Raw genomic sequence first — 24,959 nt, forward strand, 5'->3', positions numbered from 1 at the left:
TGAAATATTTAACAATATTGTCCAGGTCTTCCTCCTTATGGGCATAGAGTGCTCAAGTAGTTGCAAATGATATTGAAAATTAAACAACCATCAGTGAACATTCCAACTTCTGATCTTATCATGGCAGGAAGGACATTGATGAAGCAATTGAAGATGGTTGGGGCTCAGATTGACATTTTCTTTTCTGTTTTCAAAGATATCCTGGTATTGAGATAAGCACCTCCACAACCATAGAGGAGGGATAGTTTTGTTTGATTGACATCTTTATTGCTTTATAATAGTGGTTAGCACAATTGCTTTACAGCTCCAGGGTCCCAGGTTCGATTCCCGGCTGGGTCACTGTCTGTGTGGAGTCTGCACGTTCTCCCCGTGTCTGCGTGGGTTTCCTCCGGGTGCTCCGGTTTCCTCCCACAGTCCAAAGATGTGCAGGTTAGGTGGATTGGCCATGCTAAATTGCCCTTAGTGTCCAAAATTGCCCTTAGTGTTGGTTGAATGGGGTTACTGGGTAATGGGGATAGGGTGGTGTGGGCTTGGGTAGGGTGCTCTTTCCAAGAGCTGGTGCAGACTCGATGGGCTGAATGGCCTCCTTCTGCACTGTAAATTCTATGATAAACCTGCTCTTTCTTTGAAGAGTTTTCCAATACCAATGCAGGGGCTGGTTTAGCACACTGGGCTAAATCGCTGGCTTTTAAAACAGACCATGGCAGGCCAGCAGCACGGTTCGATTCCCATACCAGCCTCCCCGAACAGGCGCCGGAATGTGGCGACTAGGGGCTTTTCACAGTAACTTCATTTGAAGCCTACTTGTGACAATAAGCGATTTTCATTTCATTTATTCACACAAGATTAAGAGGGGAGAAGTGCATAACAGCCTTTTTGTCATTGATACCATGAATGTCTATGATTGATCAACAGCTTTATGAGAAGGTATGAGGGGCAATGTATTTCAGAGGGAATGTTGCGTGGATTTCCTTTTTGTTTCTGGACTTGGAACTATGGTTCCCTCAGGGTTCACAATTCCTCTGAGGTGATGTGTACCATATCTCCTAACAGAAAAGGCCGTGCTCCATCCAAATGTCATAGAATGGAGAGGTTGAAATGCCTATACCTGCATGGAGCTGGCATGTGTGGAAGTGTTATGTGCTGTTCTCGCCCTTGTCCTGCATCAGGAAAGATTTCTGGAAACAAGAGCTGGGTGGGAATCCTAGAATCTCGTCCTGACTGCCTCCCTACACTGCCCCCCCCCCCACCCCACACCTTTTTTAAAGGCCTTCTGGTTTAGCCCATCTCCATGAAAATCCTGGCCAGAGTTACTGGTGTTGTGGGCTTGTCTGGGTTGAAGATTGACATTTTCTTTTCTGTTTTCATTTTCCCCCTGGACTATTACCCAGTTTGATTTCTATTCCAGTCGAGTGGACAGAATAGCCTGTATACTAAAGAGACAAATAGATTTGATCACTTCAAGCTGAAGGGAGGCATAAACGTTTACTACCATGAGAAAGAAAACTTTGGGTAGAACTGTCACAGAATTGGGGCAGCACAGTGGCGCAGTGGTTAGCACTGTTGCCTACGGTGCTGAGGGCCCAAGTTCGATCCCGGCCCCAGGTCACTGCCCATGTGGAGTTTGCGCATTCTCCCCGTGTCTGCGTGGGTTTCACCCTCACAACCCAAAGGTTTGCAGGTTAGGTGGATTGGCCATGCTGAATTTCCCCTTAATTGGAAAAGAATAATTGGGTACTCTAAATTTTTTTTTTTTCTTCAAAGAATTGTCACAGAATTTTCCCATTTTCCTGCCACAGGTTCGGAAGATCAGTAGAAATCGTGAAAAACTGACATGAACGTCCACTCTTAGCCACTTGAGCTCTTACTCTACGAACTCCATTGAAAATCCCTGTAGAAATTCCAAACCCTTGCTCATGCCCCATAGCACTCCAGCCCAAAACAGACAAACCTCTCTTAGTTGAGACAAGCAGCAATGCAATTCAGACTGGTCTTCAATCACAGTCATCTGCATGCTGTGCCTGAAGGCAATGAAGCTTATGTGACATGGCCCATTTCAGGCAGCTAAGGGATTTTCTAGCAGATCTTATGGCGCTGTTAGTATTGTCCTTACCTCTTGAGCCAGAGGTTCTTTGTTCAAGTCCCTTCCCAGTACTTGGTGGCCAAGGGAGGTACGTTCATAATGCAGCCATACAATTTGAGTAACACCCCACAAATTCTCCCACCACATGCCAATGGCAGACTGTAAAAGCAGCAAGAACAAGAGTGATTCCTGGTCAGCCATGTGATGGTAAGAAAGGTGGCGCCTCTACCATCACCATCCATAGCTCCAGGCTACAACATGTATGTTGCCACAGAAACTCCCTCACTGAGCGAACTGTAACATACACGAGGTGGGGCAGTGGCACAGTGGCATTATCACTAGACTAATAAACCTCAGGCCTAAGATAATGATCTCAGAACCTGGGTTTGAAATTTGAATCCAATCAAAATCACAAATTGAATCCAATCCAAATCACAAATTAAAAGTCTAATGATGACCATTTGTCAATTGCTGTAAGAACCCATTTGATTTACTAATATTCTTTAGGGAAGGAAAGCCGCCGTCCTTACCTGGTCCGGTCTACAAGTGACAGATGCACAGAAATGTGATTGACTATTAAATGCCCTCATAAGGGCAATTAGGGATGGGCAATAAATAGATGCCAACATCCCATGAAAGAATAAAAAAAATAAAACCACCGCATGGGTATCTCTCTGACGCGGCATATATTTATCAGGTGACAAAATTACTTTTCAAGAGAATTCTGGGGATTTCATCAAGTTAGTCATCATAACAAGAAACAGCAAGATGAGTCATTCCAGTTTTATTGGATGGTTGGCTTTCCTGTCACTCGAGCTGCATTAGTTGCCTTGCTGAACCTCTTAATTTCTTCAGGCAAGTTGTATGGAAATATTAGTCCTTTATAGACAAATGAGATAAATGTGAATCTATATGAAACTTACAATTTTAGACTATTCCTTGCAAAGGATTGTCCAATACAGACATGGACTCCTGCACCCCAAGGCATGTTGTAGTACTTCAGTTGTTTTCCACCCTTGAAGAACGTTGTTTTCTTTGTTCCGTCCTTGTTCAAAAATCGGTCATACTTAAATTTCTGTAAATCCAATGAGAAAATGTTTTAATCAAAATCATATATCTTGGAGTGTAGTGACACAGTACCAAACTGGTTCACAAGAGAGGATTAGAAAGCAAGATGCTGAGAAGGACTGAATATTGGCAGCGCCACAACAAGCTCAGCTCAATAGCAAAGGGTGCCATAGATATCAGTCCTGGGAACATTGGCATTGACAGTGTCTGAGTTACATGGAACGAGGAATCAAAACAAAGCTGGCCAAGTTTTCAGATGTCAACATGGTTTTAAAGAATGGCAAATAAGAGCAAAAGCACTAAGTGATCTGGATTGGTAGTACAGATCTTAAGTAGGAAAATGTGTGGAAAATGGCAATAAATGTATACAAGGTTCAAGCCATCTGTAAGTTGCGTTAACAACAGGCTGTGGTTCAAAATGGACCACAGGACTCTAATTTATTATCACAAGTATTTATTAATTTAAGAATATAGGCAAATTTATTTTACTGTGAGCCTTAAAAAGTCTTTATTTATTTTGGTTACATTTAGTTAGTCGAATAAATAAAGCCACTGAAGGCCATGACTGTCCCACAGCTGGGATTTAATGGAGCTTGCTGAATCAAACTACGATTTGAGTGGGCCGGCTTAATCACATGGGAGGCCACACAACCCGTCCCTGCTTGCAAGAAAATTGACCCCCAATTATACAGTGGTGGGTACGGGCCTCAGACCACTGGCTAATTAGGCTCTTCATTGAACCACTTCAAAGATCATTATCCCTGAGCCCATTGGGATTTACTCTGGGATTCTCTCCAGTGTACGTAGATTTCCATGCATCCTGCAGGCCACACAAAAAACCTGGGAGGATTTGTCAGTGGCCTCCCAGTGGGATTCCTCTTTCAAAGGCATTTAGTGCCCAATCTAGGGGCCCGGTATTGGGAGGGGGTGCCAATGAAAACCACCACCGCTGCCCTTGAGTCCAACCTTACCCGTGAACCCCTCACCACTTTCAACATCCTGGGGATTTACCATTGACCAGAAACTGAACTGGAATAGCTTTGACAAAGGGTCCTCTGGGTGTGAAACATTAGCTCTTTTCTCTCCCTACAGATGCTGCCAGACCTGCTGAGATTTTCCAGCATTTTCTCTTTCATTTCAGATTCCAGCATCCGCAGTAATTTTCTTTTAGCCATTATAAATATTGTGGCCACAATATCAGATCAGAGGCCAGGAATCCTGCTGCGGGTAACTTGCCTCCTGACTCCACAAAGCATGTCACCATCTACAAGGCACAAGTCAGGAGTGTGGTGGAATACTCTCTGCTTGCCTGGATGGGTGCAGTTCCAACAACGCTCAAGAATCTCAATACCATTCAGGACAAATTGACATTCTGTCCACCACCGTGGGCATTCACTCCCTCCACCATCACCACGGCAGCGGTGTGTGCCATCTGCCAGATGCCCTGCAACAACTCACCTAGTCTGCTTTGACAGCACCTTCCAAACCCAAACAAGGCCATGGGAACACCACTACTTGGAAGTTCCCATCCAAGCAAAATATAGCACTGTTCCATCACTGTTGTTGGGTCAAAATCCGGGTCCTGCCTCCCTAAGAGCACCGTGTGTGTACCTACACCGCATGGACTGCAGTGGTTCGAGAAGGCAACTCACCACTACCACCACCTCCTTCTCAAGGGCAGTTTAGTGTTGACAATAAATGCTAGCCTAGCCAGCAGCATATATCACTGTTCTGTCATTGTTTCTGGGTCAATATTCAGGAATTCCTCACTAGCCACCATATTGACCAAAATGATTGGAGCAGTTCAAGGAGAAAGCTTTCCATGGAACCTATGGATGAAGAATAAATGTAGTATTGCCACCATTTCCCACTCATGAGAATTTTTTGACAGTGCCTTTTAACAACCATTATTCTCCAGAGCACTGCCCTGAGGAGGGTAATCCCAGCCAGGGCGATTTTAACCTGATCCATCTGGGGGAAAATGGTGGACAGTTAAAACACTCAGGATGACTTACCTCCCACTTGTCTCTGACAACCTTCATTTTAACCTGCTCCTTTTGAGCAGACATCGAAGGCAAAGTCAGTGAGTCCTTCCTATGTTAAATATGCAGATGAGTTCATCAGGTCCTGAACACAATTTTAACATAGGCCTGTGCAATGAGAGCAGTGGTTCAAAAAGGCAGTTCACGACCAGCTTCTCAAGGGCAATTAGGGATGGGCAATAAATGTTGGCCCAGCCAGGGACGTCCACATCCCATAAATGATTTTTATTTTAAATGAAGCTGCTGCATCTTTCCTGTCAGCCTGAAGCTGGTCAGGCATGTTGAAGTGCAATGATGTGAGGTAGGTTTTTACTTTCCTTTGTGTGACTAGGGCCAGGTCCCACAAGGAATATTAAGGTCTCACCTACCTCAGGACTACACCTCCAGTTCAACCCCCCACCACCAGCCCACAGCTTCCCCCCCCCCCCCCTCCACCCCTCCACAAGACCCTTACAACTCCCTCCCTAACAGCACTGTGGATATTCCTACACCAGAGGGACTGCAGCGGTCCACGAAGGTGGTTCACCACTACCTTCTCAAGGACAATTAGGGATGGGCAATAAATGTTGATCTGGCCAATGACACCAACATCCTGTAAATTCATTGTTAAAAACTGATTCATGTGGTTTCCCACCAGAGACTAAAAGCGGTCTAAACAACCTGCCCACGGGACACCACCTTCCACAATGCAACATCTCTTTAGTAATGAATTGACTATCAGCCCTAGATTTGGAACTCGGGTCCTGGAGTAGTGAGACTTGAACCCATGGCTTTCTGTCTGAATGAAAAGAGTAGGAGCAATTGGACCAAAATGATATTTTATCTTTGTTTTCGGGACCTGATGAAGTCATCTTCATATTTAACAAAGGAAGGCATTACTGACTTTGCCTTCGATGTCTGCATGTTTCCCCACGTTTGCAGTGCTGAGAAACACAGGGGTATGCAACTCGACTCGCATTGTATAAGAGGCCTGTTATAACCTGCCTGCTTACCATTGGCTGGGGACTAATGACAATCCCACAATCCTGTGGGAGTATGAGCTTCCCCAATGAGGGGGGGGCGGAGAAATCATTAGCAGACTTCCTGTATAAATAAAGCTGGCCAGTTTGGAACCAGCCAGGAAGGAGTGAGCAGCAAGCTAAGTAGCTGCTGCTGTTGTACATATATGTTATTGTAAATAAATGTTATTTCTTTCTATCCTTAAAACTCGTGCTGGATTCTTCGTGGCTCTCAAAACTGGCGACGAGGGTTAAAGTGAATAGCTGTCTACACTGCTGAAGCCACCTCCCTGGATTTTTGTTGGATACAGGTTGGAAGTTGTTTTCTATTACACTATGCCTCTGTACGGACGTTTGGATGTTTTTGATGCTGCGCTGGAAAGCTGGGACCAGTACGCACAACGGATGCGTTATTATTTCCGTGCAAACAACATCACTGAAAACGAGCGCTAGGTGGTCATATTGCTCACCGCCTGCAGCCCGCATATGTTTGGGGTGATTAGGAGCCTTACGTATCCAACTGCGCCGGACACCAAAACGTTTGATGAACTTGTGAACTTAGTGGGGCAACATTTTAACCCAACCCCGTCCACGATAGTCCAACGTTACCAGTTTAATACCGCTGAGAGGACCCCAGGAGAATCCCTTGCCGGAGTACTGTGACTATGGTGAGACCTTGTCAGAAATGTTACGCGACCGTTTGGTTTGCGGTATTAACAATGCGGCCACCCAGAGAAAGTTGTTAGCTGAGCCAACGTTGATTTTCAACAGGCCATTCAAATAGTATTGTCGAGAGAGAGCGCAGAACGAGGAGTGCAGGAGATACAGGGAATGGAGTTGCATGCCTTGGGGCGCAAACCCTTCCGTCCGAAAACGTCCCCCCGCACTCCTGCAGTACCTTGGGCGAGGCGACGTCCAGATCGACGCCAGTAGCCGTCGGACATTCCTCCCCGAAAGAAGCCTTCTCCTCCAGAACCAAGGGAGCCTTCTCCGGAACCAATGGATGAGGAGCCATGTCCGTGTCAGACTTGTAGGCTCCGACCCCGTCGCGGACGCCGGTCCTGGGGGGATTCCGACCGAAACTTGGGGCCAGCGCAGGGGCCGTACCTACCATGTGGATGAACTCGCGGCGACTACACCCGAGGACGTGGAGACGGAGGACGACTGCCTGCAGCTGCATTGTGTGGCAGCTCCCCGTGTGGCCCCCATTAAGGTGACAGTACGGGTCAATGGTCACCGGCTTGAGATGGAGTTGGACACTGGCGCAGTGGTCTCTGTGACCGCCCAGAGGACATTTGACCACATCAAACAGGGTACATTAACCGACACACAGGCCAGGTTTGCCACCTACACGGGGGAACCATTGGACATTGCAGGAACTACGATGACCGCTGTTGTTTATGGAGCCAGGAGGGGCGTTTCCCACTTATCGTGGTGCGCGGCCATGGGTCCAGCCTGTTGGGTCGGGACTGGTTGCGCCATTTGCAGTTGCAGTGGCAGCACATCCTCCAAACAGTTTCTGGAGGTTTGACTGAGGTGCTAGGACGATATCCAGATGTATTCCAGCCCGGTTTGGGGAAAATAAAAGGGGCCGTAGCCCGTATCCAAGTCGAACCAGGAGCCACGCCGCGCTATTTCCGGGCGCGACCGGTGCCTTACGCCTTGCTCGAGAAGGTAGAAGGGGAGCTCACTCGTTTGGAGACTTTGGGTATTATCAGGCCCGTCCGTTTCGCTGACTGGGCAGCACCAATTGCACCTGTAATGAAGCCAGATGCCACAGTTCGCTTGTGCGGTGACTATAAACTTAGTGAAAACGGCTTCCCGACTCGACCGATATCCAATGCCTCGCATAGAGGATCTCTACGCGAAGCTTGCAGGTGGACTCTCGTTCACAAAATTAGATATAAGTCACGCCTACCTACAGTTGGAGCTGGACCCTGCCTCCCGACCATATGTAACAATTAATACACACCGTGACCTGTATGAATATACACGTTTGCCCTTTAGAGTATCCTCTGCCTGCGCTATTTTTCAACGCGTCATGAAGGGCATTTTGAGAGGCTTACCGCGTGTCTACTTGGATGACGTTTTGATCACAGGGACGTCGGAGCAGGAACATTTTGAAAATCTGGATGCTGTCCTTGGACGCTTTTCGGAGGCTGGAGTCCGTTTACGTCGCACAAAGTGCGTCTTTCAGGCGAAGGAAGTAATCTACCTGGGTTATCGGGTGGACCGCGAAGGTTTGCACCCCGTCGCAGAGAAGGTGCGTGCAATTCAACATGCCCCCACCCCGACTGACACTTCGCATCTTGGTTCTTTTCTCGGTCTCGTAAACTATTACGGGAAGTTCCTCCCCAATCTGGCAAGTACGCTAGCCCCGTTGCACCTCCTGCTAAAGAAAAATCACACCTGGGTTTGGGGTCAGCCGCAAAAAACCGCTTTCCGGTGGGTAAAACAACAATTGTCGTTGTCTGGGTTACTAACCCACTATGATCCTGGAACGCCTTTGTTCGTCACATGTGATGCATCCCCATATGGTATTGGGGCCGTCCTGTCCCACAAGATGGAGAACGGGGCCGTGCGGCCGATAGCTTTCACCTCCCGCACATTGACTGCAGCGGCAAGAAAGTATGCGCAGATCGAGAAGGAGGGCCTGGCAGTGGTCTTTGCGGTGAAACGTTTCCACCAGTACATGTATGGCCGCCACTTCACTATCATGGCTGATCATAAGCCTCTGCTGGGACTTTTTCGAGAGGTTAAGCCAATACTGCCCATTGCTTCCGCACGAATCCAGCGCTGGGCTTTGTTGCTCGCTGCATACGAGTATTCTCTGGAGCACAAACCAGGAATGCAGATAGCGAATGCTGACTCACTGAGCTGATTGCCTTTATCGACCGGCCCTGTGTCGACCCCCACGACCAGTGAGGTGGTTGCAACCCTAAATTTTATGGACACCTTGCCTGTCACGGTATCACAGATCCGTGAGTTGACCCAGACAGAGCCAGTCCTGTCAAAGGTTTGGCACATTGTCCTGTATGGTGGGCAGCATAGACAGCTCCCAGGCGAGTTGCGGGCATTTTCCTCCAAGCTGTCAGAATTCAGCGTGGAATACGGCATCCTCTTGTGGGGGACCCGTGTGATTGTCCCGGAAAAAGGACAGGAGCTGATACTAAGAGACTTGCACAATAGGCATCCAGGTGTGACCAAAATTAAAATGTTGGCCCGGAGTTGTCTGGTGGCCAGGCCTCAACACCGACATTGAGAAGGTGGCCCAAAACTGCTCCCATTTGCCAGGAGCATCAGAAGCTTCCGCCGGCTACACCTCTACATCACTGGGAATGGCCAGGGCGGCCTTGGGCGTGCTTGCATGCGGATTTCGCCGGCCCTTTTCAAGGATCCATGTTCCTTCTATCAATCGATGCCCAGTCTGAATGGATAGAGGTGCATAAGATGGTAGGCACAACATCCTGCGCAACAATTGAGAAGATGCGTTTGTCTGTCAGTGCGCATGGCCTCCCCGAGGTGCTGGTCACGGATAGCGGCACTCCATTCACAAGTGAGGAGTTTGCGAGGTTCATGAAGATGATCGGCATACGCCATATCCGCACTGCCCCTTACCACCCGGCTTCAAATGGGTTGGCGGACATTCAAACGAGGCCTAAAGAACCAGTCTTCTGGGTCAATGGACACGAGACTGGCTCGTTTTTTGTTTTTGTATAGGACCACCCCCCATGCGGTGACTGGGGTAGCTCCTGCAGAACTGCTAATGGGCCGGAGACTTCGCACCCGCCTTAGCATGATTTTCCCGGATATTGGCGCAAAAGTACGCTGCACACAAGAACGGCAGGAACATGGTTTTTCTCGGCATCGGCCGATTAGGCAATTTGCGTCCGGTGACCCAGTGTTCGTTCGGAATTTTGCTGGTGGTACCCAGTGAGTCCCTGGCATAGTCTTTCACTAAACGGGTCCTGTCTCTTACTGGGTGCAAGCCCAGGGTCGTCTCCAGCGCAAACATGTAGACCACGTTCGGTCTAGAAGACTATCCCTTCTAAAGATTCCCCGCTGCCGGAACTAATTTCTACAGCCACAGAGACCAGACACAATGGAAAGTAGTCCTCACAATCTTCCTCTGGTGCCTCACTCAAAGCCTGCGCAGGTCATTACAGGACAGCGTGGAGATAGAGACGCCGAGATGACGGAGGCAGCAGACTCTGACTCCGAGATGGAGACACAGGACGCATCAGAGGGGAATCCACGGGCCATGGATGCCCAACCGTTACACCATCACGGAAGCGCCGGTCTCCGTCTCGTTACACGCGCCTCATGCAAATGGTGTCCGATCCAGCGCCTCATGCAAATGGTGTCCGGCCTGTGGCAAAACGGGTCCGACACCCTCGGACTTTAGGGGGGGGGGAGGGATGTTATAACCTGCCTGCTTACCATTGGCTGGGGTCTAATGACAATCCCACAATCCTGTGGGAGTATGAGCTTACCCAGTGTGTGTGTGTGTGTGTGTGTGTGTGTGTGTGTAATCACAAAGGCCTCAACCGAGAACGGCGAAAGCCCCATTTTGTACACTCGCTGGAACACCCCAGTGTAGCGAAAGATTGGAACGCCAGTTTTAGATGCATTCTGATCTCCAAGGACCCCAAGTGATCTACAACACCCCCCCCCCCCCCAGCCTGAACGCACTATGGGAGGGTCTCCTGCCTCCCCCAAACACCCAATCGCACATGTGCAAAAAATGCCAGCTTGGCACCTTGGCAGTGCCCATGCCAGCTGGGAATGCCACCTAAGTACCTTGACAGTGCCAGGCTGGCACCCAGGTAGCACTGCCAAGGTGCAAGGCTGGCACAATCAAGGTGCCAGGCTGGTACTGCCAGGGTGCACAGGTGGCACTAGCATTGCCAGAGCACCACGCTGCCCAAAGTGAATGCAGCCACAATGGGCGGGATTTACATCTCAACGCCCCGCGTGATCGCGTTGGATCTCGCGAGGCATTGCGAGCAGGTTCGATCCCGGAAGCAGGATCTCCCTGCTTTTACCGGCCACACTGCGCCACGGTGAGCTGCTTTTCGGATGCAGCATGGCCATTGGATCCCACCCTTATGTTTGCCATTGAAACTTTTAAATTACAGTCTTTGCGAGCTGGTAAAGGACAATGCTGTTGAATTGATTTCATAGAATCATGGAAGCTCTACAGCGCAGAAGGAAGCCATTCGGCCCATTGAGTGCACAGACCCTCTGAAAGGCCACCCTACAAAGACCACTCCCCCTCCCTATCCCTGTAACTCTGCCTAACCTATACACGTTTGGACACAAAGGTGCAATTTTTATTATGGTCAATCCACCTAACATGCACATCTTTGGACTGTGGGAGGAAACCGGAGCAGCCAGAGGAAACCCACTCAGAAACGGGGAGAAAGTGCAAACTCCACCCAGACAGTGACCCAAAGCCGGAATTGAACCCGGGTGGCTGGCGCTGTGAGGCAGCAGTGCTAACCACTGTCCCACCGTGTCGCTGTCATTTTAGTAAGATATTAGGCCATGCGGATTTTCATTTTGAATAGTTTCTCAGCCATTTATGAAATGCATCATCAGATGAATCTAACTTACCTCGGGTCCTTCATAGATTTCTGGGTCCATCTGGGGACTTAAATAAGGAAAGAGGCAGAGTCTGTCTCCTGTGCGAAGGAGATATTTTCTACCATCTGCAAGCTGCAGTGACATGTCTTGACAAATCTCTCTGGTAATATAGGGTGCTGCTGTCAGCCGCAGAGTCTCATTTAAAACACTATCTGTTAACAAAGAGGGAGGAAATTTACTGTATTTTCTGAAATTAATTAAATTAATCCACCTACTTTGTCAGCACATTGTTGAATTCTCCAGTGAAGCAAAATTGTGATATTGATAACACAGCAATCCATTTTATTACCTTTTTACACTGTCATGAACTTTGGAATATTTGCTCTGAAATTACACTGAAGAATAGTTTGGCTGGTTGCAAGATCTCATCCCTAAATAAACAAAAAATATTCCAATGCAGCTTCTGAAGCCACCAGGACAGATTAATATCCCCTGTAAGCCACTGCAAGCTTTTAGAATCACAGAATGGTTACAGCACAGGAGGGGAGGATATTTGGCTCATTGAGTCCATGTCAGCTCTCTGCAAGAACAACACAGCTGGTACTAATCCTCTGCCCTTACCCCGCAGACCTCCACGCTTTTTTCCTTCCAGGATTCTTACCCCACTCCCTTTAGCAGTGCAATCCACATCGTAACTACTTGCTACGTAAAACATGTTTTTCCTCATGTCAGCTTTGGCTCTTTTGCCAGTCTTGTTCAATTGGTCAATTCTGGCTTTCAACTCTTCCAATAATGGATACAGTTACCCCGCATCTACTCCCTTTAACCTCTTCCAAGGTTTTGAATAACTATTACAAGCCTGCTGTTAGCTTCCTCATCAAGGAGAACAATCCCAGCTTTTCTCATGTATCCACCAAGTTTCTCAACCCTCAAACCATTGGCATAAATATTTTCTACACTACCTATCAAGCTTTTACATCCTTCCTAAGTGTCATGCTCAGAATTGCACACAATACACCAGTTGAGGCTAAATCAGTGTTTTATAAAGATTCATCATGACGTCCATGTTTTTGTACTCTACTCCTCTCTTTATAAAACCTTTTAAACCATTTTCTCAAGCAATGTTCAACTATTTATCCATGGTTACCCAAAGGTCATGCCCCCATTTTGAATTGTACCATTTGGATTATATTGCCTCATTTTGTTCTTCCCACCAAAATACCTTACACTCTCTGCATTAAATTTCAATGGCCCATTCCACCAGCCAGGATAAAACCTCCTTGAAGTCTTTCAACATCCTCCTTACTTTCAAGTTCTGTTTCAATTTTGAAATTATGCCCAATGCGCCCAACTCTAAGACAACTCCAAGACCAATCCTCAGCTTTTTGGAAGTCAGGAAAACAACCTTTCAGTGGCCACCATGTCAAGCCCTTTCAGAAGCTGGTATGATTCACTGAGATCACTGCCCATTCTTCTGAACTCCAGAGAATACAGGCCGAATTTGCTCAGTCTCTCATCAGAGACCATCCTTCTCATCCAATGCAAGTTTATCCTTCCTTCGATATGTGGATCAAAAATCCCCACACACCTCCAGTTGTGGTCTCCCAAAAGTCCTTCACAATTGAGTAAGACTTATTTAACCTTGCATTCAAATCCTTTTGCAATAAAGGACACTCATGTAATTTGTCTTCCTAATTTCTTGCTGTACCTGCATGCTAACTTTCTGTGTTCCTTGTACAAGCGCACTTGAGTCTCTATGAACATCAACATTTTAAAAGTTCATGCCTTGAAAAAAATCTGCTTTTCTCTTCTTACTACCAAAGTGAACAACCTCATTCTGCACAATATATTTCATCTGCCATCTTACTTGTCTTGTCTATGTAGGACTCTGTCAACTAAAACAAAGAAAACCGTGTCATTCAGCAATCTTGGTTAGCTTTGAAACCAAATGGTACAGTCAAAGGACTATATCCAAACATATTTTTCCACCCAATCCCCTGATCCCAATAAAATTCAACTGTTTAATTTAGATGAGAAGTTCACATGATCAAATATTAATTACAAGTTGACCAGACACTACCTATCTATGCAATTGTAATTTTTACATTAGTCTTAGTATGGCATTTGTACAAATGCTGCCCAATGCGTGGGTCTCATGCACCTAACTGTACCATCAATGTAAACTTGTTCAATCCAAAACATTGCACATGCATGAAAATACAGCCCAAACAGTAAACCTGAAAATGTCAGTGCACTTAATTTTACAAATTTTCGTGACTATTAGAAAAAAAACACATCAGAGAATAAACTACAATAGGACTGTGAATTTCGAAATTGTATCAGAAATTAAAGATGAAAATTGAAGTAGATTGGGTCCATGACCTTCACTTGGGTAGGAACTACTCACGTTATTTTATTTAAAACTATTATAATTGGTTAACATTTTATAATTATGAAATGAATAAAACAACATTTTAAGTAAAGAAGATGTTACCTAAAATTGGAGTATTGTCAAGAACATCCTGAGTAATAGTAGACATTGCATGGCTAAAGCCGATGTTCTTAACTTCTTCCTGGACTGCAGCCATTGCTTCTGGATGTTTCAGCAGGAAAACCAGGAGCCAAAATGCTGCAGGCCCACTATTACCCTAAAAAAACATCAAAAGCAGTTAATCTTGACAGATCTTTTGACAGGAATTTTTTTTTCTTTGTTGAGCTTTTCCGTATATGTGTCAATGTCAAGTGCCAATGGCCATAAATAGATATGTAGGACGTAGTTTAGAGAAACCTTTATTGACAGACCCTCTGGAAAAAACTGTCAGAGATTCAACAGAGAAAATGGTGGAGCTTCTATATATTTTCTAACTAAGAGTCCTTCATTGTGTCTAATGAGTTGCACTGTTACGTTTACGTTTTCTATCTACTGGTAATTTAATTTTTATATGGTATACATGTTTTTTTTAAAGTAGGGAATGAAACAGCTGTTCATAACAAAAGAGCCTATCTTTTTTCTTTGTGACGTAGAAGTCCAAATTATTTTATGCTTGTGTTTCTCCGCGTTAGTTATCAACTTCCAGTAATGTTAATACATATATGGTTGGATTCTCTGCCACCCGATGCCAGTATATGGTGGACCTCCCTGGAGGACCAAGGGAGTAAGTATTTAAGGTAGGTGCCCCCAATGTCCATCCGAAACTAACTGCAATGTTTCTAAACATCTAGGAGTCAAGTGCTTTTACTTCCTCTTTTTTTTCTCAGCAGAAAGCACGTAACAGCTTTTGATGTGATCATGAGCTGTCAATCATAGCTAGATGTTTATAAATGTTGGACTATGTTCACATCAATGTTTTTGTGATGTATTCAAGAACGAAAGGCGATTAAAATAATTAATCCAGACATCTGGCTGTCTGAAAGCTGTCAATTACAGGCTACTAAAAGCTATTTCTTTTTGAAATGAATAGAAGCCTTACAGATCAAAGGATATGAGGGGGGTTAAAGCCTTGTGATATGGTTTTGGCTTTCTATTAAGTTACAGCTGCTGCTTTTAAGACATGAGGCAGCATGTGTAAGGCATAGGTAAGTGAGAAAGCAGTGATTTTTTTCACTGTTTCTGTTTAGTCTGCTCGTTCGCTTTCTGGCAGGGGTGACTGATAGGGGGTTCGCTGCAGCATTTGGTTGCAGTTGTTGGGGGGGATAAAATCCCGTCTTCACACTGAGGACAAATGTCATCGTGTTTGGTGGCACTAATACCATGCTAAATGGAATGGATTCAGAACAGGTGTAGCAGCTATAAACTGGGCACCTATGACACGCTTTGGGCCAGCAACAGAATATATTCTGTCACAATCTGCAACCTTTTCGCACAGCATATTCCTCACTCTATCACTGGATGGGAGTCAGTGCCCTTGTCATCAGGGCACATTTGATTGAGTGTGGAATAAAGGAACCCTAGAAAAATTGAAGTTAATGAAAACAATGGAAAACCTGCCACTGATGGGAGTCATACATAGCACAAAGAAAGATGGTTGCCTTAATTTTTGAAGGACTGTCATCTTAGTCACAGGAATTTACTGCAGGTGTTCCTTGTGGTTGTGCCCTAGACCCAACTATCTTCAATTGCTTCATTATTGTCTTTCTCTCGATCATAAGATCAGAAGTGGGGTTGTTCACTGATGACTACACCGTGTTCAGTTCATTTACAACTCATCAGAATATGAAGCAGTTCATGCAGCAAGACCTGGGTAACATTTAGCCTTGGGCTTCTCAATATAGAAAGTAACATTCACATCACACAGTGCTCAGCAATAATTATAGCGTCATGCAGAAAGAATTCAACCATCTCCACTGGACATTCAACAGCATTATCATCATTGAATGCCTACCATCAACAATTGACAGAAGCTTAACTGGAACAACCACGTAAATACTGTAGCTCTAAGAGGAAGGCAGAGGCTGGGAGCTCTGGCAAGTAACTTTCTTCCGAACTCCCCAAAGCTCATCCACCATCTACAACAAACAATGCAGGAGTGTGATGAAATACTCCCCACCTATCTGGATGAACGTTCAAGAAGCATTAAAGAAGCTCAACACCATCCATGAAAATGCAGCCCACTTGATTGGCATGCCAACCACCACGTTCAACAATCACTCACTTCACAGTGGCATCAGTGTGTACCAGCTACTGCAATGACTTGCCAAAACTTCTTGGTCAGCACCTCCAAAACATGCAACCTCTAATGCTTGGTAGCTGAAGACAGCAGACACCTGGAACACCACAACCACAGTTCCCTCCAAGTCACACATCGCCCTGACGTGAAAATATATTGGCCATTCTCGCTGAGTAAGTATCCTGGAACTCGCGAATCAACAGCACTGTGGGTGTGCTATCACCACATGGGTTTCAACAGCTCTAGAAGGTGGCTCACTACCATGTTCACATTGGCAATTGTGGGTGGGCAATAAATGCTGGTCTTGTGAATGATGCCCACATCCCATGGATGAATTTAAAAAAAGACTCTGACTAGGGGCAACAAATTTAGGAGTCTGTCTGAAAACAAATCCCAACCAGTTTAACAGTGGTCTCAACTTTCATGTAGATTTTTGGGCTTCGACACTGATAGATTAATTACCATTGTTTCTGTTTTAGGACCCATAGTAATGTTAATGTCCAAAATCCTTGACGAAGCTTTTGGAGCTACATGTTAAATGTATTGAGAACCGAACATGCAGGTTAGTTCCAGGATCTGGCCCTGCACACCGTGCTTTCGGCATGTCCACCACAATTTACAAATCGGCAGCCAATTAAAGGATAGGGAGTGGGCTTGGTATCCAATCAGATGGGATGCTGAAGCCTGAGACCCAATGGGAAGCCTTCCAGCACTCTGTTATTGACAGCCTTTCTGGCTCTGAAGATGGAAACAGATGAGCGACGAGTGGAGCTGAGTTTATTTTCTTTTTTAAAAGGCCATATGCCCATCCATAAGGTGCGACATCTCCAAGGGATCACTAATACCTGTGCTGTGGCCTAGTGGCCGTTATAGGTCTAGTGGGTATGTGTGTCTCACATGGACTTTTATGGCCCCCACCCGACCCCCTTGCCCTGAACCCACCCTGTTTACCTTGGCATGGTCCAAAACCGCCTGCATTGCTGACCACAAATCCTAGTCAGCATGGCAAGGAACCTTAATAGGCCCCTTCATTAAATATAATTGGCTGCCCGCCCACCCTCTTTCAAAATAGCTGGTGTCAGGGTTGTGGTGGTGAAACAATGCCAAATTGCATGCACCCCCCCCCCCCCCAAGTGGATAAAGATGTTTAGTTAGGACAGAGGTTCAAAATGTATCATTATTTGTGAAACACATTCCAACAACAAACAGCGACCTTAGGAGAAAGGCAAGGAGAAATTGGACCTTGTTTAACTTGTAATTTTAGTCCTTATTTATTATGCACTGATGAAACTTAACCATAATTTGATAAATACTTTCAGCCTGTGATCATTAAAGTTATTTGTGTTGAGGATCTCCAATAGAGAACAATTATAATTATCTAATGTCCCAATAATGCAGGGGGACAGCACGGTAGCACAGTGGTTAGCACAATTGTTTCACAGCTCCAGGGTCCCAGGTTCGATTCCGGCTTGGGTCACTGTCTGTGCGGAGTCTGCACATTCTCCCCGTGTGTGCGTGGGTTTCCTTCGGGTGCTCCGGTTTTCTCCCACAGTCCAAAGATGTGCCGGTTAGGTGGATTGGCTATACTAAATTGCCCTTAGTGTCAAAATTGCCCTTAGTGTTGGGTGGGGTTACTGGGTTGTGGGGATAGGGTGGAGGTGTGGACCTTGGGTGGGGTTCTCTTTCCAGGAGCCGGTGCAGACTCGATGGGCCGAATGGGCTCCTTCTGCACTGTAAATTCCAAGAAAGCTGCATATGGACTTAAAAGCACAGACAATTGTAATATTTGGGTTATATTTTTCAACAATCTAGAAATTCTTAAAATATACAGGTCTTGAATAAAGTTTGATCACTATTTCTCAATTTTGAATAAATTTTAAATTGGTCAGCAGTATTAATTACGAAATATCTTGAGGGAACTATTAACCTTGAATTGCATACATTGTCGTTGAAGTAATAGGTAGATAGGTTTCCAGTTACAGCATTGGTAATACACCAAGTCTAATCAAACAGATCGCTCAAAATGACAACCCTGCAATTTGTCCTCGATTTCCATCAAACTAGTCTACTCCTCTTTCTTTTTTTTAATTAAGGGGCAATTTAGCACGGCCAATCCACCTACACTGCACATCTTTGGGGTGTGGGGGTGAGACCAGTGCAGACACGGGGAGAAAATGAAAACTCCACATGGACAGGGGGCCGGGATCGAACCTGGGTCCTTGGCATCGTGAGGCACAGTGCTAACCACTGCGCCACAGTGCTGTTCCCGTCTATTCCTTGTTCTGACCATGGACTTATTTAGACTTTACAGTTTTCACTGAAATGGTATAAACTGAAAATTTCATTCAGAAATTCATTCAGAAATTGTATTATTTAGGGTTTTGGTCAAGGGTGGTATCATGACCGGTACAGGCTTGGAGGGCCGAAGGGCCTGTTCCTGTGCTGTATTGTTCTTTGTTCTTATTTTTTTGGAGAGACTAGAAATACACAATTTAATCAAAATTATCTGATATTGCTAGGTATGAAAAGTTACTCAATCAAGTGCACTCAAATTATTTTTACCAATGATAAGAACAATTCTGCGGAATATTACAAGGAGGTCTCATTATCAAGACCGCACTTAATAGTTAAACAACTTCTAAAGAATTATTATGGTAGCATCCTTACAATTTTCCTTTCTTCCCTATATCATAGAGCAGAATTCTCCCATACCCCCGCCAGCGGATTCAATGGGGGGGGGGGGGGGGGCAGGTGGGGGTGGTTGGAGGTGTGACAGTGGGGGGTTATTTGGCATGAGGCCAACAAAATCGGCTTTGCACGGCATGAATTTCCTACAGGATCCTCTGCTGATGCCCACCATGGCAGACTGGGGAAGCCACTGGTGGTCGGCAAGCAACTGATTTGCAACCCGTTAATGTGCGAAAACAGGTGAAGCCCCAACTGAAATCAACCCCCCACCCCTCCGTGACGCCAGTGGGAAAACAACGATCCTGGAGATCCATCATTTTTTTTCTAGGAGGTCCATCATCTTTCTTCAATGGTGGGTCACTGATGTTGTACACCTTTTCAGTACGTCACCCTGATATGATGCCAGGATATACTGGCCTGCCAAGGAATATGGCGCTAAACCCCCAGATGCCCAATTCGTGTGATCAGGGCTGGATGATATGGCATGGTTTCCCGTCAGCCTTCTCAGTGGGGGAAACACCCCACCAAACCCCCCGCCACTTTCATGGGATTTAGTTCTAGATGCGAGAATTCCGCATTTTTGGGGAGATTTTCAGCCGGTGTTCACTACGAGTGAAAATGGCGAGGCCTGAAATCAATCCTTCGAGACCGCGGGAATGAGAATCCCGCCGGCGAGATTGCATTCTTTGGTTTTTCCTGCCCCTCACCGGTGATCAAATGCGATCTTTAAAGGACGCCCCGATCTTTGGAGTTGGGTGCCTGCTCTATCAGATCATGTGCCACCAGAGAGATGGCGTAAACCCTGCCCAGTCAATTTGATTTTACTCGGAGAGGCTCAGATCTGTGAAAAGTGGCCTGTGCAGCTGGAGAACTACACACCGGGTTTCAGTCTGAGCCTGACGCTTTGAAAAAAATCTGGTAAGATTCCGCCATAGTTTCTAGTCAGGATGGTGTGTGAGGGGAACTTGCAGATGGTGTTGTTTCCTTGTATTTGTGGCTCTTGTTCTTCCAGGTTATAGACGTTGCTGAAAGGGTGTTGCAGATGGAGCCTTGCCGACCTGCAACAGTGCATATTGTAGATGGTACACACAGTTGCAACTGTGTTGGAGGTAGTTGATGTTTAAGGAGTAGATGGGATGCCAATCAAGTGGGCTGCTTGGTCCAGGATAGCCCCAAGCTTCTTGAGTTTTGCTGGAAGTGGACTCATCTAAACTCCTGACCTGTACTTGTAGATCGTGGGCAGGGGAGTAAGGAGATTAGTTACTCACAGCAGAATTCCCAGCCTCTGATCTACTCTGTTACCCACATTATTTATAAGGCTAGTCCAGTTCAGTTTTTGGTAGTTGGTGACCCCCAGCATATTGATGGCGAGGGATTCAATGTAATTCCATCAAAAGTCATTGGGGAAATGGCTACATTCTCGCTTGGTGGAGATAATCACTGGCCGGCTTTTGTGAGGGATGAATGTTACTTGCTACTTATCAACCCAAGCCTGAATCATAGAATCATAGAATTTACAGTGCACAAAGAGGCCATTAGGCCCATCTAGTCTGCACCGGCCCTTGGAAAGAGCACCCTACCCAAGCCCACACCTCCACCCTATCCCTGTAACCCAGTAACCCCACCTAATCCTTTTGGATACTAAGGGAAATTTAGCATTGCCAATTCACCTAACCTGCGTATCTTTGGACTGTGGGAGGAAACCGGAGCACCCGGAGGAAACCCACGCAGACACTGGGAGAACGTGCAGACTCCGCGTGACAGTGACCCAAGCCGAAAATCAAACCTGGGACCCTAGAGCTGTGAAGCGACTGTGCTAACCACTGTGCTACACCGTTGCTTCACAGCTCCAGTATCCCAGGTTATTCAGGTCTTGCTGCATACAGGAACAGAATGCTTCATTATCTGAGGATACACAACACTCATGGAGAGCTTTATTCTGATTCCCATTGACTTCAGTTTTGTTAAATATCATTGATGCCACCTGGTCAAATATTAGCAGGAATTCTCCAGCCATTTGCTGGAGGCTGGATTTTCTGGTCCGAGCAGCAATGCATCCCTGCCCGTGGGTTCCTTGGCGGCATGGGATGGCTTGAAGGGGAATTCCTATTGACAGCAGCGGGAGCACAGAATCCCACCACCAGCGAACGGCAGCCACCTCCCGCCGCCAAGAAACACGTGGCTGGCCGGCCAGAGATTCCCGCCATGGCCTTGATGTCAAAGGCAGTCATTCACACCTCCTCATGTTTAATGATGTTAGTTGAGGGATAAATGTTCTTCAAAAAACTCTCCCACTCGTGTTTCGAATAATACCTTGAAATGTGTTACATTCACCTGTGAAGGGGGCAGCTGCTCCAATTAATGTTTGATCTGAAAGGGAGAACCTGTAACGATACAGAACTTCCTCGGCATTGCAGTGAAGTCTTAAGTTAAATTATGTGCTCAACCTGTAACTTTCCAACTCAGAAGTGAGAGTACTACCACAGATATGACACCGGATGGTTGTTTCAAATGAATGAATTTGTATCAGAAGGTGATGGAACTCTAGAAAAAGTCATCAATAGGTGAAAATAGATTGAAGCTGCAGTACATATACAATCAGGGACGAGCTTTGATAACAATTAAAGCTGCTTGCTAGAATCAGCAGAGTAATGCATGTTCAGGAATCTTCCAGTGACATTTTTTTACAAATCCCATTAAATATCCCTGCCCGCCTGCAACAATACAGGGTAACCCATGGTGCATTCTACAGTGTATTGCTATATACAAAGGACAGCTGCCTTTTTTATCCCACCTGACTGGTTTTCTTGCTAAACTGAGATGCTCATAATCTATAAAGGGATATATTTGCTGCAGATTCTAAGAAAATGCATACGGTTATCTAACAAAAAGAATCGATTAATTTTGTCCTTGGCTTTTATATTTTGACCTTCATGTGTTAGAATAGAAACAACAATTCAAATCACTGAAAAAAAAACTTACACCCAGAGGAAATGTGAATACGTAATGCTAACAATAACAGACAAAGTGTCATGTACAATACCTAATACTAATTGAGTGTTTTATCTTCTGAGATTGCAACGCCATGGTCAAGGACATGTATATCTATTCCAAGATTTTAAAGCTTCACCTAGTGGTTATGAAACAGTACTGACAAAATAAAAAGCAAGCCCTTCAATTTTCATACTTTGAATAGGCAGAGGATGAATCAGTGAACGCTATTTTTTCTCCCAAGTGATCAGATCACGACAAAAATAGCTTTTTAATAAGATACCACTCAAGGGAGAATAATAGCACTTATCACAGCATGAGTGAAGAGCCAAGAATGATTTGCATTAAGATAACCACTTTAGTGTCTCTCAGCATTGTCCCAAAAAACTTCACACAATGAGTTATTTTGAAGTGGAGTGTTTCTTGTTCTCTAAGCCAACGATCTTTTGAAGATCTCACGAACAGCATTGAGCTGAATGACTGGCTGATCTATTTTTACTTGGCAATATTGATTGGAGGTGAAATGCTGGCCAGAATACCAAAATAGACCTCCCTGTTCTTCTCAGACCACAAACAGGTGATTATAATTGCTGAATTCAATTAGAAAACACAGCTGCTGCTGGCACCTCAGTGGAACATATTTCCCGTCCTTAAATTTGCTTGGATAAGGAACTGAAAAGGATCAACAAACTTAGGTTTAAAACCTCACCTAATAGCTCCTGTGGGCCATGGTTGCTAAAACGACTTTTACTGCTCTTTCTTCTATATAACTTTGTATACAACCATTTCAATTAAAAGATGGGCTGAATTCTCTGTTTGGGAGACTAAGGATGAGATTTTGCAGACAAAAATCAAAGTTCACATTCGGGCATATTTGGTGGGGTGTTTCTCGATGTCTGAAGCACTGAGGCAGCACGGTAGCATTGTGGATAGCACAATTGCTTCACAGCTCCAGGGTCTCAGGTTCGATTCCAGCTTGGGTCAGTGTCTGTGCGGAGTCTACACGTCCTCCCCGTGTGTGCGTGGGTTTCTCCATGTGCTCCGGTTTCCTCCCACAGTCCAAAGATGTGCAGGTTAGGTGGATTGGCCATGCTAAATTGCCCATAGTGTCCAAAATTGCCCTTAGTGTTGGGTGGGGTTACTGGGTTATGGGGATAGGGTGGAGGTGTTGACCTTGGGTAGGGTGCTCTTTCCAAGAGCCGGTGCAGACTTGATGGGCCGAATGGCCTCCTTCTGCACTGTAAATTCTATGAATTCTATGAAAAATCTATGAGATTGATTCCACTATTCACCGTCTTTTTGATGCCACTTAAACAGATTTCATGCAGAACCGGGTCCTCACAAGTTAGGGCACGTTTTGACTGGCTGCCCCGATCTCTACACCACCACCTTTCAGGCACACCACTGTGCTTTGAGGATACCCCTTCTTCACCCAACCTTTTCTTGGCCCCTGGAACCCCCGCACCCCGCTCTATCATGGGCAACTCTCCCTCCTGGGCCTGACTCTTGGCAGTGCTAGGAAGGTAGTGCCCAGGTGCCAGGGTAGTGCCAAGGTACTACCCTGCCCTGTCTGCGACCACCCGGCGATCGCTAATGCCTTGCGAGACCCCCCACCCCCGGAGGCCCCATCATGCCTGGTCCACATTTGTGAAAAACAGTTCTAAAGGGCGACGGGTTGAGTCCTTGTAGGTGCAGCCGTTGACTCCCGGGAGCTGGGTGAAAGCAACATCTGGGTATTTAAATGAGCCTAATGGCTCAGTTAAATATGCTGATTTGGATCACACCCACCGAGATCATGGTCCAGAATGCGCCGGGCGGAACGAGTCGGGTGACTTGCGATTGGCCTGGTGCCTGGCGCAGAGCCCAGGTGCAACACGGTGGCTAAATTGCTCCCTAAGCATTCCCACCTGGATTGAACAGGATGCGATTTGCGTTCCTGTTGGGGGTGCTATTCGTTCTACGATTCAGGACATGTCAATGGGCTAGCACTCTGCTGCCGTGAATTGGAAGCAATTCCCAGCCCAGAGGACGGTGTAACCGCTGGGGCCGGAATTGTTTCCACTCACCACACACTCACTGCAGCCACGAAAATGGCTCAGAGAAGACCTGCGTCCTAACTTTGGAAGTCTGAAGTGGATTCACTACTTGAAGACAATGAGGAGAGGAGGGACACCCTCTTCCCCAGGGTGGGCCCACTGACTCAAGTCAGCCCTCCTGAACAGCACCTGGGAGGTGGTGGCAGAGGCAGTCAGTGCTGCCCGCCTCACCAGGAGGAGACAGCTCATGGTCCTGAGGGATGGAAACCACGAGTGAGGCCTTTGCCCTGAGAGGGGCAGTGTGCCAGGGAGGGTTCTAAAGGACAGTGTGCAGGTGTCCTTTTTTGGGGGGTGAGTTATGATAATCCAGTGCTTCCTCTGCAGTGGGGCTGCGCTTCTGAGGAGTGCTAGTGGGCCAGTGATGGAGCATTTCCCCACCCATCGCCTTGATGATACCGCTGGAGTATGAGGATTTCCAGAGGGGTGGCCTAGGTGGGCTCCCACAACCCAGAGTTTTTTAAAATATTTACAGGACACAGTGAGCAGTCAGCAGTGTGAGCAGCCAGGAGCCTGTAAGTAGCACCAGAGGGGTGCATTTAAATCACATACTGAGCCAGGCCATCCCAATGCAGAGGGGGGCACCCCGAGTCCACGGACTTGGAGTCAAGTCATTCCCTGCTCCCCAACCCCCAGCCCAAACAGCTACCCCCAAACAAGGCCGACAGTTTTTGAGAGTCTTTGTTTACCCTCTTGCTCCCCCTCAGCAGCCATGCCGCCCAATCTCTGTTCGTACACACTTG

General features: G+C 46.3%; 1 protein-coding gene across 1 annotated transcript in view; it reads right to left on the minus strand.

Moving 5' to 3' along the window:
• The window catches only part of ptgis (prostaglandin I2 (prostacyclin) synthase), a 118,522-nt gene that overhangs the window by 2,870 nt on the left and 90,693 nt on the right, over positions 1-24,959 (minus strand). The window contains exons 7-9 of the mRNA XM_072514845.1: positions 14,272-14,425; positions 11,808-11,989; positions 3,007-3,158 (exon numbers count right to left, since the gene is read on the minus strand). Of these exons, the coding sequence (XP_072370946.1) occupies positions 3,007-3,158; positions 11,808-11,989; positions 14,272-14,425 (488 nt within the window). The remainder of the gene's footprint in view (positions 1-3,006; positions 3,159-11,807; positions 11,990-14,271; positions 14,426-24,959) is intronic.

Source organism: Scyliorhinus torazame, chromosome 8, assembly GCF_047496885.1.
Source record: "Scyliorhinus torazame isolate Kashiwa2021f chromosome 8, sScyTor2.1, whole genome shotgun sequence".
Lineage (NCBI taxonomy): Eukaryota > Metazoa > Chordata > Chondrichthyes > Carcharhiniformes > Scyliorhinidae > Scyliorhinus > Scyliorhinus torazame.